Source organism: Lactuca virosa, chromosome 7, assembly GCF_052849685.1.
Source record: "Lactuca virosa cultivar CGN04683 chromosome 7, Lactuca_virosa_CGN04683_v6, whole genome shotgun sequence".
Classification (NCBI taxonomy): domain Eukaryota; kingdom Viridiplantae; phylum Streptophyta; class Magnoliopsida; order Asterales; family Asteraceae; genus Lactuca; species Lactuca virosa.
Genome location: NC_136432.1, coordinates 4,055,576 through 4,073,588, shown reverse-complemented (window position 1 = coordinate 4,073,588; position 18,013 = coordinate 4,055,576). Strand labels below are relative to the sequence as shown.

The window sequence follows — 18,013 nt, the reverse complement described above, 5'->3', positions numbered from 1 at the left end:
TCCTCTTACTTCAACCACAGATTCCCCAACATTCGAACACATTCTTGATCAACCCTTTACTTCTATTTTTTCTTCACAATCTACTGAGCCACCCAAACCAACTTCACCTGTTCAAGAAACCGTGTTTATGGAGACAGAGACTGATAATGAGGGGTTTGGTGGTATGTTTGATGAACTGGAATTTCATGAAGAAGAAGAACAGTTTCCCGATCATATGTTGATGACCATCAAGCAGTTCAAAATTCTGAATCAGAAATTGAATTCAATAATTCAATCTCAAGTAGATCTAGGGGTGGTTCATCTGTTTCTAGTTTGGAGGTTGATTTAATGTTGAAAATGCTCGAAGCCAGAGTGGTTAGCAAAGTGTCTGGAATGATTACTGACTCTGAGTCTCGAATCCTGGAGAAGGTTGATTATAATGATCAAAATAATGAACTTCGGATCAAATCTCAAAATTCACTATTTACCAGTGATGTGAAAAATTTGAAGAATGTTGCCAAGGAAAGGCATGTTCTTTTTGTGCAAGAAGTGAAGAAGGTCAGAGAGGATGTAAATTTGTAGATTCACGAACTTCGTGAAGATATGCAAAAAGAAATTGTCGCTGTTCAACAAGATTATGCATCATTAAATCAAAAGGTTGATATCATTTGTGATGCAGTCACACGTTTTGTTAAGTTGTATGAAAGTTTGAGTCCTCAACTAACTCAAATTTCAACATCCGAAAGTGCAAGCTTTGAGGAAGTGCTTAAGTTGCTCAAGGAATTAAAAGAAATTTCTGACAGGCCGTTTTCTTCTTCTTTGATCACTCCTGAATTTTTATCACATAAATTTATCCATTTCGAAGCCATTCTCAACAAGCAACTTTCTCTTCTATTTCGCATATCAAGTCTTTTTCCAACAATGATTGCCCCACCTGTTTACACAGGGGTGCAAGGGGGAGAAAGAAAAACTAGTGAGTCAAAGACTAGTGGAGAAGATGCGAAAGTTGTGGGAAAAGTCTTTTCTTCGAAAATCCCAACAACAAAACCAGTAATAGTTTATGCTGAACTGGTTACTTCAACTGTTGTAACAACAATGCCAATTGCAAGACCAATTTCGAAAGGAATTGTTATTGGTAAATCTTCAGAAACTGGTGGGAGTGGTTCTAATCCAAAAGAGACAATTGTCAATCCAGCCTTGAAAGATAAAGGGAAATCAATTGCAGTGGAAAAGCTGAAAAAGGAAAAAAAGGCTGAAGCAGAAGCTGAAATTGAAAAACTGAGGATTATTCAAAGCATTATGACTCAGCGTGCTAGTGATCCGAAGGGAATGGATAAAGGTAATCCAGCTAAACACTATAATTACAAAACAATTGAGGCCAAGGTTGCTTTTAATCACATGTATACATTCGAGAAGAAACCAAAGCAGAGTTATTTGGTCACGAATACTGATGCAAGCCAGCTGGATTTTCCCATAAATGAAATGATGTTTATCATGCCTCAGTTCCAAACAGAAGGGAATTTTAAAAATAAGGATGAAGGTACACACATGAAAATTCGTTTTCATGCTGTTCTTGGAAAAGCCCCTGAGGAAGTTTGGTCTTTAATAAAAATCAAGAAGGTCATAAGTATGAAAAAGGATGTGATTTTCGAAAACACAGTCCAGAATGTTAAGTATGTGGTTGCCAGGGCAAATGGAAATATTTGCGAATTCACTGTTGCTGATTTTCCATTGATGAACTTGTATGATCTTATACAAGTTGCATTACTTCTAAAAGACAAATCATTTTCATTCCTTCAAAACACTGAACCATATGAATTCAAGCTTGGAGTTACTCACATCAAGATTTTTATCGAAAACTATTATGAGTGCTTGGCACTAACAGATGTGGAATTAGCTACTGCCAAAGGAATGGAAATAAAAGCACCGATGGCTCCTACGAAGACTCAGGCGGAATTGAAGAAATATGCTGATGGTGAAATTTGCTTGAAGCCTTTTGGAATGGTCTTCGCAGGAAAAGACAAAGCTGGAAAAGCTAAACGGTTCTTATTCCAAACAAGTGAAGTAGAGAGATATTCAACATCTCAATATACGAACTTGATTGTTCGTATGAATCATTGCAAGAAGAACAATGAAGGAGACAAGAAAGAGCTGAAGAAGATTATCTCTTGGTACACGGAGATTCGAAGAGTGTTACTGTATTCCATCACACTTCTTACGAATTGAAGACTTCGACTATGATTACAAAGGGGGAGATTGTAAGGGTCGAATTGTTGTAATTAGTCGAAATATATTTTGTACTCTTCGAATGCTTTGTAATGTATTTTACTAGGGCGCTTTTATTCGAAGCTTTAGAGTCAATGCCTTAGTATAGTTTTTGTATGCTTTCGGTTCCCTATAAATAGGGGTTATTTACTAGAGTTAGACAAGAGTTTTTACAGACCTGTCTATTTTCTTTGTAAACATTCGAAAGCGTAAATCAAGCTGAAACAAGATCATACTTACATCTGGTGTTCAATCTTGGTTCATACTTGAATTCATACTCTCATTAATTCAATACTCGATTCATTGGTTCATCAGCCAGTAGTAACCTGTTCTCAACACTTTAGAGTATAAGGATATGCCCCCAATGTGGTTGCCGCAGTCTCCTTCATGTATATCGCTTAGGACTTCTGCAGCTTCATGATCTTGTAAACATCTAAGGTATGGACCTGCCATAGATTTTTTGTACAACTTACCTTGGATTATAACAAACCTTGAGATCCTTGTTCTAAATGCCCTTTCACTTTTTTTCTTCTTTAGGGATCGTGTCATTCTAAAGGTATTCCATAATGGGTTAGAGCCAGGTTCCTAAGGTTAGAGAGGGATCTTTGGTCTTAGGATCCTAATATGGAAGTGTTGAAACGGGATCTTCGATTGTAGCGACGTTAGTAGTTTCCACATGGTCGTCGGGATTCTTCGGTCTCTTGGCAAGATCCTCGATTGTTGGGATCAACAAGTGGGTGATAGGGATCCTGGTTTCTGGTGGGATTCTTAGAGAGGTTCCAAGATTCGCCAAAGCATCTTCTTCAGCATTGTCTTCTCTAGGAACCTGTCTTAGGCTAAATGTTTCGAATTTTAAGGCTAGGTTTTTGAGGATCTGGAGGTATAGTGCTAACTTCTCTCCTTTTACTACATAGGATCCATTGAAATGGTTAGTTAATAATAAAGAATCAAAGAATACCTGAAGATCCTTGATTTGAATATCTTTGGCCAGCTCTAATCCGATGATTAATTCCTTGTATTCTGCTTTATTGCTGGTTGCATTGAACTCACAGTTGATTGCTTCGGGTAGGATGTCCCCCTGTGGCGATTTTAGTATGATCCCCAAGCCAGTTCCTCTTTGGCTTGATGCTCCATTCGTGAATAGCGTCCATCTTCCCATGTTCTCTTCTTCTAGAAATTGTTTGGATTCTATTTCAACTTCAGCTCTTAGATCATCACTAAAGTCGGCCACAGAGTCTGCCAATGCTTGAGATTTTATCGCAGATCTTGGCTCATGCTTTATGTCGTATGTGCTTAGCTTCACATACCACTTTTCCATTCTTCCTGACATTTCTGGTTTTCTCATAACATTCTTAATGGGATAGTTAGGTTTTACATTTATAGGGTGTGTTTCAAAATAATGTCTTAATTTAGTATAAGTAGTTACTAATGCAAGTATAAGTTTTTCAAGGTGGGAGTACCTGGTCTCAGGATCCAAGAAAGTTTTACTTACATAGTAGATGGAATGTTGGTCCCCATTAAGATCCTTAGATAATACTACACTCGCCGCGTTTGAGGATAATAAGAGGTAGAGAAGGAGTGGTTCCCCCATCTAATTGTTTTACCAAAAGGGGTGGTGAACTTAAATATTTTTTAAGTTATTGAAAAGCATGTTCATGTTCCTGGTTCCATTCAAATCTTTTGTTCTTGATCAAGATGTCGTCGAAAGGCTTGCATTTTTCTGAGGATCTTGAGATGAACCTATTTAGGGTTGCCACTCTTCCTGTTAGTCTCTGAATATCTTTTGTCAAGGATGGTGATCTTAGATCAAGTATGGCCTAGATTTCTTTCGGGCTCTCTTCGATTCCTCTTTTGGTTACCATGTATCCCAGGAAATTACCTGATCTCATCCCAAAGTGGCATTTGGAGGGATTTAGCTTCATGTTATATTGATCCAGTATGTTGAAGGCTTCTTCGAGATCCTTGAGGTGATCCTCAACTTTTTTGGACTTGACCACCATGTCATCGATATAGACTTCGATGGTGTCCTTAGTCTCTCTTTGAACATCTTGTTAACCAGTCTTTGGTATGTTGCACTTACATTTTTAAGACCAAATGGCATGGCAGTATAACAATAGATACATGTTGGAGTTATAAACGATGTGTCCTCTTGGTCAGAGGGTTCCATATGGATCTGTTGGAATCATGTTGATGCATCCATGAATGTTAGTAATTCATGACCCGCTGTTGCGTCTATCATGGAGTCTATGTGTAGTAGAGGGAACGGATCCTTGGGACAAGCCTTGTTAAGATCCGTATAATCTACACACACTTTCCATTTACCGTTCTTCTTTTGTACCGCGACCACATTAGCTAGCCATCTTGGGAATTTCACCTCCTTGATCATCCCAGTTTTGAGAAGTTTTGCTACTTCTTCTTGTATAAATTGGTTTCTTTCCGATGCAAATTTCCTTGTTTTATCAATACCTGTCATGTCCTCACGCTTCCATGAAAACATCTTGCTTCTAGCTTTGAGGAACTTTATAAGATCATGTTCGACTTGTTCATGCATTTAGGATCCTATGAGAACTTTGTCTTCAGGATCCTCAAGGTTCAGGGGCACTTCTTTTATATCTTGCTCTCTATCTTCTAGCACGTCTCGTGCCCCCTGCTTTAATTGCTATGCTTGCCGTGGTTTTGTTGAAGATTTCATCAAAGTCTTGTAGCATTCCTTGGATTCTTGTTGGTCTCCTATGATCTTCACTGTCCCCCATGAGGTAAGCATCTTTACGCATTGATGATATGTCGATGGAACGACCTTCATTTCGTGGATCCATGGTCTACCTAGTATGATATTATAAGAGGATATAGTATCAATTACACAAAAACATTGTACAGAGTTTACCCCTTCTATATAGATAGGTTGTTTTATCTCGCTGAATGTGTTCTTGGTTTCGCCGTTGAATCTAATTAGCACTGAGGATCTTGAAACTATCTCAGACTACGGAATGCTCATTCTTTTCAACGCGTCCAGGAGTATGATGTTGGCCGAGGATCCTCCATCAACGAGGATCCTTCTAACGAAGTGGTTGGAGATGTAGAGAGTAATCACCAATCCGTCATGGTGAGGGTCCTGGACGTCTTGTCTATCTGCTTCGTCGAAGGTGATCTCCTTTTCATTTGTGATCAATGTGTTCTTTCGTGGTCCTTTTTCCTTCTCCGTTTTGGATACCTTGGCGTGCCTCTTCGCTGCAGAATAAGATGTACCACAAATGTCAGATCCTCCAGAGATCACATTGATTACCTTGGCATCAGCAGGTCTTGGTATGTCGAGGATCTTCTGAGGATCCTGATCTTTTTCTTTAGATCTCTCATTTCTTCTTCCAAGGATTTCTTTCAGGTATCCTTTGTCTAGGAGGTAGCTGATCTCCTTCCCGAGAGCTATGAAATCCTTTGTGATGTGACCGAAGTCTTCATGGTATGCACACCATTTGGACTTTTCTTTCCAAGTGGTGGATTTTTCTCCTTTTCTTGGCCATCTTGCTTTGTCTCCAAGATCCCGCATAGCAAATATTACACCTGAAATATCCACAGAAAAACAATATTCAATAATCTTAGTAAAATCTTCTTCCTATCCCTCATCTTCAAGGGCATTAACCCTATGATGGTCAGTTTTGCAATATGGTTTTGATTTATTGGATTTTTGGGCCGAGGAGTCGACCTTTCTATTGGGGTGATCATAAGAGCTTGGTGGGTTGCTCCTTTTTTGGATCTCCTTGTCTTCTTCGAGCCTGATGAATCTTAGTGATCTGCTTCTGAATTCGTCCATCCTCCTGCATGGAGTCGTTACGAGGTCTTCATAGGAAGGTGAATCTTTCTTCAAGCCCATTTTAAAGGCTTCGACTGTAGTTTCCATGTAGATGTTGGGGATACTTAGGGCTTCCCTGCAAAACCTGTTCACAAAAGTCCTAAGGGATTCCTTATGATCTTGGACCACCCGAGAGAGATCACTAGTGATATTTTTGAATGTTCTGCTACAAGAAAATGGGTTGTTAAATAAATTAATTAAATGAGAAAATGATGTAATAGAATAAGGAGGAACATTAAGAAGCCATTTTAAAGTTGATCCTGTGAGGGTTGAACCAAAAGCCTTGCACATGCATGCTTCTTTCAAAAGCGTGGGGATAGGAATGATATCCATCCTTTCCCTGTATTGTGCCACGTGCTCCTCAGGATCCATAGTCCTGTCATAAGGCTTCATGCTACAGGTCTAAAAGCTCTTTGGGAATTCGGTGTCAGTTATCGCTGGAACGAATCTGGAGATCATGTGGCTTGTAGGGGATACTTCCAGTACAGGCTAAACTACTCCGGCATGCTTGAGATCATTTGTCTTAGCTGTTGGAGCTCCTTAGCCATGATCGGGCTTAAACCTGTATCAAGATCCATTGAGTTAGTAGTAAAAATATTATTATTGATGGGGTTACCAGGATCCTTGTTACTACGAGTAACAAAGGTTTCAGTGGGATCCTGGGTCGTATGGGCTTGTTCTCTCGGAGTCGCGCCCTATGAGGGAACAGAGGCCGGTGTTGAGGATCCTATCTCGCGGCGAATCGCTAAGGATCCTATGTTGTTGAACTTGAGGATCTTGGACTTCAAGATCGAGGGTGCTGCTTCCTGAGGTTTGTGGATTTATGTCCTTATTTCTCCACTTACTTGAGAATTGTCCTGTAATCCTCCTGCTATTGGGCGATTTTTCGTTCCAGTCTCTTCATCATAGCGAAGATTTCATTATTGTAAATCAGCACAGGAGGATCCTGGAGTCCTAGGGTAACGACTAGAGAAGTGTTGTTCATCGATGCTTCCGAGGCTTTCTTGGGAGCTCCAGCAGGAGGCGGTGGAAGGTTTTTGGAGGAAATGGGAGGAATTGAGGAAGAGGACAGGGTCGATTGTGTAGACATGATTTTTTGAAGGATTTTGAACATGATGGTCCCACGGTGGGCACCAAATTGTTTTGGTCAAAAATTGAACAAGCAAGAATCGACCATATTGTATGAGAGGTTGTGATATTCAGAATAATGCAAGTATAAAATGATGATCAAAGTGACACAAGTTCTTTACAAGGAAAGCCCTTGATCCTTGCTAGTATCTCCAACATAAAACCTTGGGAGGTGATAATGATCACCTGCCTCGATAATTTTGTTGATTGAAAAAGGTCGATTACAGAGAAATGTAAAGAATATAAGTACAAGTGTTGTTCTGCTAGGTGTCGTGTGTAGTGTGATAAATACAGGTCTTTTTATACTCTAAAGTTAATAACAATAACTCCGACAATTCTGGGATCCTCCGAGATCAACTTATAGACGTTACTTGACTTGGTCTTTCGGTTCTTTTGCATGGTCATAATGATTATTCGTTAAGAATAACTCTTTGACTGATTATTTCTGCACATGTTTGAAAAATAACAAAGCATATTACAGGTATAAATGTTAGGAGAATAAATGATAATAGTCAGGATCCTAAAGTATTTTTGAGGATCCTAAGGTTTGAGGATCCTGAATGTAATTCGGGGATCCTGGCCCTAACACCATTTATTGAAGTCGTTACACAAATGCCAAAGTATGCCAAGTTCTTAAAATACATACTCACAAATCGAAAGAAGATGGATGAAGATTTCTTATGTGATATTAAACGAGAATTGCTCAGCAGCTATGCTTAACAAGTTGCTAAAGAAGATGTGAGATCCGGGAAGCTTGACACTTCCGTGTCAATTCGGGAAACTAGCAATGAGTCATGCTCTTGCCGATTCGAAAGCAAGTGTGAAATTAATGACCTATTCATTCTACAAGAAGTTGAATCACCCAGATCCGAGACCAATCCACATGGACATTCATCTAGCCAACAAGATGGTTATATTCCTGAGAGGTATTTGTGAAGATCTTTTAGTTAAGATTGATAAGTTTGTCTTTTCCGCAGATTTTGTAGTACTTGATATGGAGGAGGATAATCAAGTTCCTATTATTCTTGGAAGACCATTTCTTAGCACCGCGCTGGCTCTAGTGGACATTAGAGAATAAAAGATGACACTTCGTGTTGTAGAAAATGCAATAACATTTGGTGTTGATCGAGAAATGAAGCACTAAAAGATTAGCGATGACATGGTCTTTTTATTGGATACTTTCGACTTATTTATGGAGAAAGAGGTGCAAGAATGTAAAGAGAGTGAGTTAGATGGTTACATGACTCTGAAAGAGGATGATTTTGATGTCGAACATAACCTTGAATAACTGGAAAAGCTACTGGAATAAAGCGATTATGAAGAGAAGAAAAGGCTTTCGGAAGAAGCCCCACAACGTGGGAGTCAGAAAATTTACGACATAACGAAGAGAAAAGAAGCCCCACGGCGTGGAAATCAAAAGCCCACGATGTGGCCATTGAATAGAGCCAAAAATCAAGTCTCAAGCCCTTACCCGATCATTTGGAGTACGTTTTCCACTTTTCTTAGAAGATAATGAACAGAATCCTGTGATCATAGCATCATATTTGAAGCCTAAAGAGAATGAGAGCTTAGTGAAAGTGTTGAAAAAATGAAAGAATGCCATCGCATGGACGATTTCCTACATCAAAGGGATAATCCCTTCGTATTTATCACACAAGATCTTCTGGAAAAAAGGCTTGAAGCCTGTAGTTCAACCATAACATAGAATCAATCCGAACATGCAAGAGGTGGTCAAAAAGGAGGTGATGACGTTGATTGGACGCCAAAATAATTTACTCAATTTCAGATAGCCCATGGTTGAGTCTGGTTCATCTGGTTCCAAAGAAAGGAGGGATGACGGTGGTGACAAACGAGAAGAACAAGCTCGTTCCTACTATGACAGTAACTGATTGGCGAGTGTGCATCGGTTATCGTAAGTTAAACAATGCCACTTGCAAGGACCATTTTCCTTTACCATTTATTGATCAAATACTCGAATGTTTATCCGGTCACCTTTTCTATTGCTTTTTAGATGGATTTTCAGGTTACTTTCAAATTCCAATTGATTCAAGAGACCAAGAGAAGAACACATTCACATGTCCAACTGGGACTTTTGCTTATCGATGAACGCCTTTTGGTTTATGCAATGCGTCGGCCACTTTTCAAAGATGCATGACCGCTATCTTTCATGACATGGTGGAGAAGTTCATGGAAGTCTTCATGGACGACTTTTCTGTTTTTGGTCATTGATTCGATAATTGTCTATCTAACCTTGATTTAATGCTTTCTAAGTGTGAAGAGACCGAATTGATCGTGAACTGGGAAAATGTCGTTTCATGGTTAGAGAAGGAATAGTGCTAGGACATAAGGTTTCCAAAGCGGGGATAGAGTTGGATCAAGTAAAGGTTGACATAATTTCGACCTTGCCACCTCCAACAAACATTAAAGGGGTGCAGAGTTTTTTGGGTGATGTAGGATTTTACCGCTGGTTCATAAAACCTTTGTCAAGGATTGGAGAACGTGGCGACCGATCAATTAACGAAAGAATGCCACTGAACAGATCCAAAAATAAACACCTTCACTAAGCTCTCATTCTCTTTAGGCTTTAAATCCATGGGTTGAAATAAAAGACAAGAATGGACTGGAGAATGTGGCGGCCAATCATCTATCGAGATTAGAGAACACGAAACTCGAGGAGCTAAAAGAAGAAGAGATTGATGACAACTTTCTGGATGAGTACTTGATGGTTATTGAGGGAGAAGAGCCTTGGTTTGCAGACATTGTGAACTACCTTGCAAGCAATTACCTTCCAAAAGTTCTTTCCTATCAACAAAAGAAGAAGCTATTTTCCGAACTCAAATACTATTTTTGCGACGATCCATATTTATTTAGAAGTTCCACCAACAGGATCATTAGAAGATGTGTTTTGGGAAAGAAGCTAGAAACATCTTATATCATTGCCATTGTCACAACTCCTAATTTTAGACCCAGCATGGCCTAAACCCTAACCAAGTACTAGTGTGAATTAATTGCAATCCTTGTTGCGTTGTATCCTCTATAGCCTTAGGGTTTGTTTATAGAGCTAACAAAGAAGTGTAGAAAGAAACCTAAACAAAATTAGGAAGGTATAGACCAACTTTGGGCAAAAGATTAAGTTCTAAATCATAAATAACACACCTTAAGTGTGTTTATGGCCAAAGGGTTCTAGAATAAGTGTGTTTACGGCCACAACAAATAAAGGGGGTAATGTTCACGCACAAAGTAATTAAAAGCAAGGTGTTCATGGATTTGAAATCTAAAACCATAAAGTGTTTATAGATTTGGTTTGATCCACAAATGAGTTCACGGTCCAAGAAAAATTCAATTATGTAGTTTACGGATTTAGTGATAAGATCCAAGGTGTTCACGGTTGGGATACTAATTCACAAAGGTGTTTACGGATGGCTCAAATCCGAAAACACCCCCTTAATGGGCTAAAACTCAATACTAGTCCATTAATGGACCGTAAACCTAAGCCATGGCCCAAATTCAATCTGTAAACACCCCTATATATAAGTGTTCTAGGCGTATACACATTCATTTATCACATTTTCAACCGTAAACCACTTCCAAAATTCTCTCAATCTTCATCTGTGAACAGCCCCAAATCCTTTCAATCTTCAAGTGTTTACGCCCAAATTCATTCAAATCTTCATATTTCCATCAAGAACATTCAAAGTAATCTTCAAATCTTCAGGTGGCCTTCAAATCTTCATAAATTCATATGATCCAACCGTAAACATCAACCCTCCAACCGTAAACCCTTATTTTCATCCGTAAACCCCATTTTGCAACATTTCCCATTTATTCCAATTAATTCTTGTAAGTATTCTTCACTTAAATAATTATTTAACCTTTATTTAAATTAATATTCTTATTAATTTAAATGTGACGTCAAATATAAATATTTTAGGGTAACGTTATTAGTGCGTACGCTTACCCGGGGATCGTCTCTACAACTCGCTTATTCCAGCACACACACTAGAGGTGAGTTCATACCCCCATATTTTTCCAAGCTTTTCAATGTTTTTAGGGAGGGGGGGGGGGGATACAAGTAAAACACAAGTAATCTTGTGTTTAAAAATATAATTTTTCTTATTATATTTTTGTACCGTTAACATACAATTGAACGTGAAACTTATTAAACACGACAAACATTATGATTACTAGATTTACAAACAATTTACAAAAACATGTTAAGACCAACTATTTTACAAGCACAAATTATAACACGGAAGACAAACTTATAAACTATTTTAAGAATAGTTTATGGAACGAACGAACTACTTTTACAAAGATACATGTTATTTACAAAAAGGGTTTTCATTGTATTGTTAGTGAATTCGTTGAGGGATCAAATTTGTGAGCCACGTCTTTGAGTACTTACCTAGGTGCCAAGGGAAGTATAGTCTTATGAACCAGAGTCTCTTGGAGGGAGAGCGTGAGTTTGTGTATAGATCTATACGGGACTGACAATCCCGTTCCCTGACTATTCGCTACAGTCGTTCTAGGTGACAAACGTCATTAACGTTTACGACGTCCGAAGTGCGTCGTAGGGTTTAACGTCCATCAGTATGGTTATAAGAACTCACATGGATAAAACAAGGACTTATTCACGTAATAATATACTTAACAAATAGTCATTAGTGTTAGTAACTATGTGATTACTTAGTATATCCATCAGGGTGATATGAAATTAACATCCGACATGCAGTGGGATGTGCAACTTCCGCCTCATTTTCTGTTCCTTGTTTGGTTGTGGGCTTAGGGCAGAATCACCCAATCGACTGTCTGGTCGATCTAGATTTCTTTAACTCGTATGTACTAAGTGATCACATGAGGGTATTAACATCACTTCCAGTATACAGAACAACACGTTTTCGACTAGTTTTATTTGATAATAAAGCTACACTTCAACAACTTAAGTATGGAAAATACTTGTACTTTTCAGTTTTGGAACAGTTAAGACAACAACTCAACTTTATGGAAAATGTAGGATTTTCCAGGACAAACATCAGTAATTTACAAGCAATCGGTTTATCATTCAACTATCGAACAATCATTGTTAATTCTGTAATTTCCTTAGTTTATGCATCAATGTTATATATGAAGAATATCTGATAGACAGTTGGATGTGTGGTTTCCGCCTCATTTCTTGTTCCTTGTTTGGTTGTGGGCTTAGGACAGATCCACACAATTAACTGTCCGTTCGATATTGGTTTATATATAGCTAGTATAAATTAAGTGTTCATAGAAGGAACTGGTATTATCATACTCTTATTAAGAAAATATAGGATTTTCTTAAGGAACACTTTCATCATATTTCGTAGGACTAATATAGTTAACTTTGTAAGTACCTAGTGAATACGTCAGGGTTATATACATGAGGATCTGACAGATAGTGGGATGTGTGGCCTTCGCCTCATCTCCTGTTCCTTGTTTGGTTGTGGGCTTGGGGAAGAACCACACAATCGATTGTTTGTTCGATCTGGAATGTATATGACCTGTATACACTAAGTACTCATGGAAGGAACTAGTACGAGTCAATTTACTTATCATTCATCACATCAGAAAACATAGGATTTTCTGGAGAAACGCATCATGTTTTTTTACAAAGAAAAAAGAACTTGTTTTCCAAAACAAAACGCCTATGAACTCACCAACTTTAATGTTGACACTCTTTCAAAAATCATTTGTATTCTCAGGACACTAGTAGACGAGTACAAGCACCAGGTTCCTAGAAGACGGAGCATAGTAGCTTCAAGTCTTTATTTTGCTAATTACTTTTGGAGTCAATCATATGTGGTTTGAATACAATGTAAACACTACGTTATTAATACAATGGTTATTGTTGATTTGATTACTATTATTCAATTGTTGTGATACTGTACATGACGTCCTCTGCCCCCGAACGTTTCGCCGTTCCGGTTTGTTGGTGTGACATATTGGTATCAGAGCATTGTTTATAGTGAACTAAGTATACCAACCCATAAAAGATATACAACTATAAATACAATGGGGCCGAAGTGCTCCGACTAAAAGTTGTCACACCCCAAAACCGGAACGGCGGAAACGTTCGGGGGTGGATGACGTCATGTTTAGTATCACAAGACATGCATTATAGTAATCAAAGTAATGAACAACCATTTCATTAGAAAGAAAGTGTTTACAATGTGTGTGTTCACAAAACATAGAATACATAAGCAAATAACAAAACAAGACTTGAAGCTATTATGCTCCATCTTCTGAATTCCCAGCGCGAGTACCTGTCTACTAGTTTCCTGAGAATAAAAGTTATTTTGAAAGAGTTGATCAGCAATTAAGGTGGTGAGTTCATAAGATTTTAGTGATGTAAGTAAGTTGTAGAAAGTTGTAGTAAGATGTAGTATGTTGTAAGTTTTGTTTAGAAAAGTTCGCCTGTTCCTCTAGAAAATCCTATATTTCCTACTTTGATGAAAGATAAGTAAAAATGACTCTACAATCCTTTCTATGAGTAATAAATGGATATAAGTTATATAGAACTCAGAGTAAACAAACAATCGATTGTCTGTATCTGCCCTAAGCCCACAACCAAACAAGGAACAGGGAATGAAGCGGAAGGCACACATCCCATTGTTTGTTAGATCGTCGTTGTATATAACCCTAGCATAATCACTTGGTACTCACGGAGTTAATTGTAATAGTTCCTTTATATTTGATTAAAAGATTCTTTAAGAAAACCCTTATTTCTTATAGTAAAAATGGTAACCACAGTGGTTACTTCTATAATCACTTAGTTTATACTGGTTATATATAATCTAATATCGAATAGATAGTTAATTGTGTGAATCTGCCCTAAGCCCACAACCAAACAAGGAACAGGAAGTAAGGCGGAAAGCACACATACAACTACCTATCGGGTATTAATTATATATAACCATGATGTATAAACTAAGGTATTATAGAGTTAATCACCTAAGGTCCTTTAAGTTATACTGGTTTAATAAAATGGATTAAACCCTTTCCTGGTAAGTTTCTAGTTTTGTACACCAAATGTTCTATTTGAAAAGTATGTTTTGTACTAGAAAAATGTGCATTGAATTAGTGTCCTATGACCTGACCCATACCTGGTACCCCTTATGATGACTTAATGTATACGAAACATATATATAACTAAGATCGAATAGATAATAGGTTGGGTGAATCTGCTCTAAGCCCACAACCAAACAAGGAACAGGAAATGAAGCGGAAAGCATATATCCTATTACCTGTGACATCCTATTTATATATATATATCCCTTGATGTATACATTAAGGAATCATAAGGTTAGCATTATGGTCCCTTTCTACTGAATGTACTAGACCCGACTGTTCTGTTTGTCGCTTTGAAAAGATGTGAGTTTTCCCTAGTTTATAACTATCTTAACTCGAAAATAGTTTGCATTAACTTTCAAGTGGAACTGCCACAATATGAAAGTAATGGGAAAATGTAAGTACTCAGGGGTCTTTTGAATTGACGACCTGCAGTACTGGTTACCTTAAAACATGTCTGGTTTATCAAGGTCATAATGTGAAGGCTAGTACCCATACTATACGCTCTCCCTGTCAAGAGATTCTGGGAACCAAACGCGACTTCCGCAACCCAGTTGCTAGGCCGTGTAATCCACATTAAGGTTATGTGATCATGTATACCCAATATAACTATCACCTTTTGTTTAGAACAATGAGTTAGTGATTCATTGGTATAGTTAGATCCTGTAGTTGTTCCATGTTATACCATCTTAGTATGTTCGTTCTGTTATAGTATCTTAGTATCTTCTCTTGTTATAGTATCTTAGTATCTTCTCTTGTTATAGTATCTTAGTATGTTCTCGTTATAGTATGAACTAAACCCCTAAACTATACCCCTTATAGTTTACTAGTAATCTACTTGAACTGTTATTGAAAAGACTCATTTTACTACTAAGTTATGCTTGTACTTTAAAAATGGAGTTTTGTTAAACTATAAAGTAACATAACTTTAAAAGAGTTTTTGAAATATTTTGATCACTTATAAAAGACATAAGCAATCTTTTGAAAGATGTTTATAACAAATATTTACACAATTATCATTGTGTTCAACTTGTATCCCCCCCCCCTTAAAAGCATTTAAAACAGTTAAAAGATTCATTACGGGGTATGAACTCACCTGATGTGGGTGATTCAAACGAATACGCGCGTAAGGACGAGAAGTTCCACGAATGAACTCCCGAGACACAACGGGTCGATATAGAGGCTTGAAATGGTGATTAAGGTCCAAGAACACTAGTGTGTGTTCTTGGTGTTTCTTGAAGATGATTTTGATGATCTAGGATGATGAACTTGATGATACTTGAGAGGATTTGGAAGTTCTTGACTTTGAAAGGGAAGAAATGATCAAAATGATCATAATATATATATATATATATATATATATATATATATATATATATATATATATATATATATATATATATATATATATATATATATATATATATGAGGGAGTTTACGGTCACCCTGACCGTAAGCTCTAAAGTCTTGACCGTAAACTCCTTTTTGAGGAGGTTTACGGTTGCTAGGTAGTCTAGAACTTCCGCTGATACTTCCAAACACTTATTCCTTAAGTGTACTAGGCTAAAACTCCTCAGAATGACCTTTAACAAGGCTAGAACTCATTAGAAATGAGTCTGACACTCAATTGAGTTGACTGATTGAGCTTTCAAAGCAAATATTTTTCGGGTTGTCACAAAAGTATACTTTTAAAATATAAGCATTCTATGAGAAGTATAGGAACAAGCATACATATTAAGAACAAGTATCACAAGAAGAACAAAACAATAGTATTTAGATGTTGGACACTACAGTCAAACCTAGGCAGTTATGTAATCATATCTGGGATGAATATGGCCTGGTCAACTATATTTATTTGATATATGACCAACATGTGTTTGGGAGTAATAGTGGTGTTGCAACGAGTCTAAAACTTACCAACCCTATATACAAAGGATCTCTAGAACAAAACATAAAGCTAAAATACTATAGGAGTATTTTATGGTACTATAATACAACAACAAGTCTGAAAACTTACCAAGTCCATATACCAAGAAACTTCAGAAACAATCATACAATTAAAATACTATAGGAGTATTTTAGGCACTATAACTAACTTATGGAAAACTAAAAGACCCTTGTTGGCAGTTCTATAATTGTGAAGTGTATGCATCCAGAGTTATATATAATTGGGATCTTATAGACTTAGAATTTGTGATCTTCGCTCTACTACCTGCTCCTTGTTTGGTTGTGGTCTTAGAGTAGGATCACTTATTCGAAGGTCTATTTGATCTTGGTTATATACAACTTGCATACACTGCGTGATTATAGTAGTACCCGGTAAGGATCATCATAAAAATTTCGAAGAAATGTTTTACTTAAATCTTATGAGATTCCTTAGACATTACCATTCTTGTACAAAACACATAGATAGATACAGCCACTTGTTGGGTCAAAAATATGGTTTATACTTTACTTTTCTAGGAAAATGTATTTTTGTGTCTTGGACCGTAAACAGCTTGGTGTTTACGGACGTATACGTGTTTACGGCTGTGTTTACGGCCGTGAACAGGTTTACGGCCGTAAACCCATTCAAGGCCTATGTCTACTATATATAGGGTGAGGAGTGTATAATTGTAGTAAAAGGTGGAGAGATTAAGTGTGTGAAACCCAAGGTGTTCTAGAGAGAGAAACTAGAGAGAAGTTTTGTGTGTGTGAATCTCTTGTATCTGGATCTACATTCTTATCAATTCATACAAAGATTCATCATCTTCTTCTTCTCCTTCTTCTTCTTTTGATCTGGCATCATCCGTTTGATTGGGATTCCGCACCATCAAACGGATCTGATTGATACACAAGCAGATCAGGGACTTACAATAGGTATCAGATATTGGATTGTATCAATCATTTTTGTCAGATCTGGAGCTTATTTGATCTTATTTTTCAAGGATTCCTGCATTTTTGGATAGATCTTGGCAAAACAAGGGGGGTTTGTTCTTCGTGTTTTTCACAAAAACGAGTTTTTGATAGAGTTTTGGAGCAAAAATAGTGAAAAACGTCGTTTTTTTCGCGATCGGAAGCAGTGTTTACGGTCGTCGGAGTTTACAGCCGGAGTTTACGGCCGGCGGTTTACGGCGGCGGTTGCGGCTCGGCGGTTTACCGCTCGGAACGTCTGCGGCTCGGCTTGGACGGCTCGGTGGTTTGCGGTCCAGCAGCGTTTCCAGTTCGCACCTTGTCCTCGGTCTCGCACCTCGTTCTAGGCCAGCAACAGTCTTCGCAAGCAAGCTTCACAGCAGCATCTTATTAAAAAAAAAGGGGAAACGGAATAGAGGGTTGCAAGATTCGAACCCGGGTGCTTCGCTTCAACACCCCAGCGCCTTTTCCAGCTGATCTAGCTCGCTAGATGGAATAATACTTCGAAATTTGATACAAAAGCAGTCCTTCTCGGTTCCCATTTTCGCAAATTTAACATTTTTAACCCCAAAATTAAATTTCTTTTATTTTTAAATTCCATTTTCAACCCAAAATTTTAGTTTTCAATTTTTGACTTTTATTATTGACTTTTGACCTCAAATTTTGACTTTGACTTTAAAGTTTGACCTTTGACTTTAAACTTTGACTTTCTCGTTTAATCTTCAAATTTTTAAATTTAGCTTTTCGGTTTGACTTTTAAGTTTGACTTTTTAATTTTGACTTTTTAAATTTGACTTTTAAGGTTGACTTTTG

General features: G+C 37.6%; 2 protein-coding genes across 2 annotated transcripts; both read right to left on the bottom strand.

Annotated features, from left to right (window-relative positions):
- Positions 1-2,863: 2,863 nt before the first annotated feature.
- LOC145126335 (uncharacterized) lies at positions 2,864-3,574 on the bottom strand. Its single transcript, XM_079061720.1, has one exon. It carries the CDS (start codon positions 3,572-3,574, stop codon positions 2,864-2,866), a length of 711 nt encoding a protein of 236 aa, XP_078917846.1.
- Positions 3,575-5,224: 1,650 nt separating this feature from the next.
- On the bottom strand, positions 5,225-8,655 carry LOC145126334 (uncharacterized). Its single transcript, XM_079061719.1, has 2 exons — positions 8,499-8,655; positions 5,225-5,802 (listed from the first exon to the last, which is right to left on the bottom strand). Exons 1-2 carry the CDS (start codon positions 8,653-8,655, stop codon positions 5,225-5,227), a joined length of 735 nt encoding a protein of 244 aa, XP_078917845.1.
- Between the last annotated feature and the right edge of the window lie 9,358 nt (positions 8,656-18,013).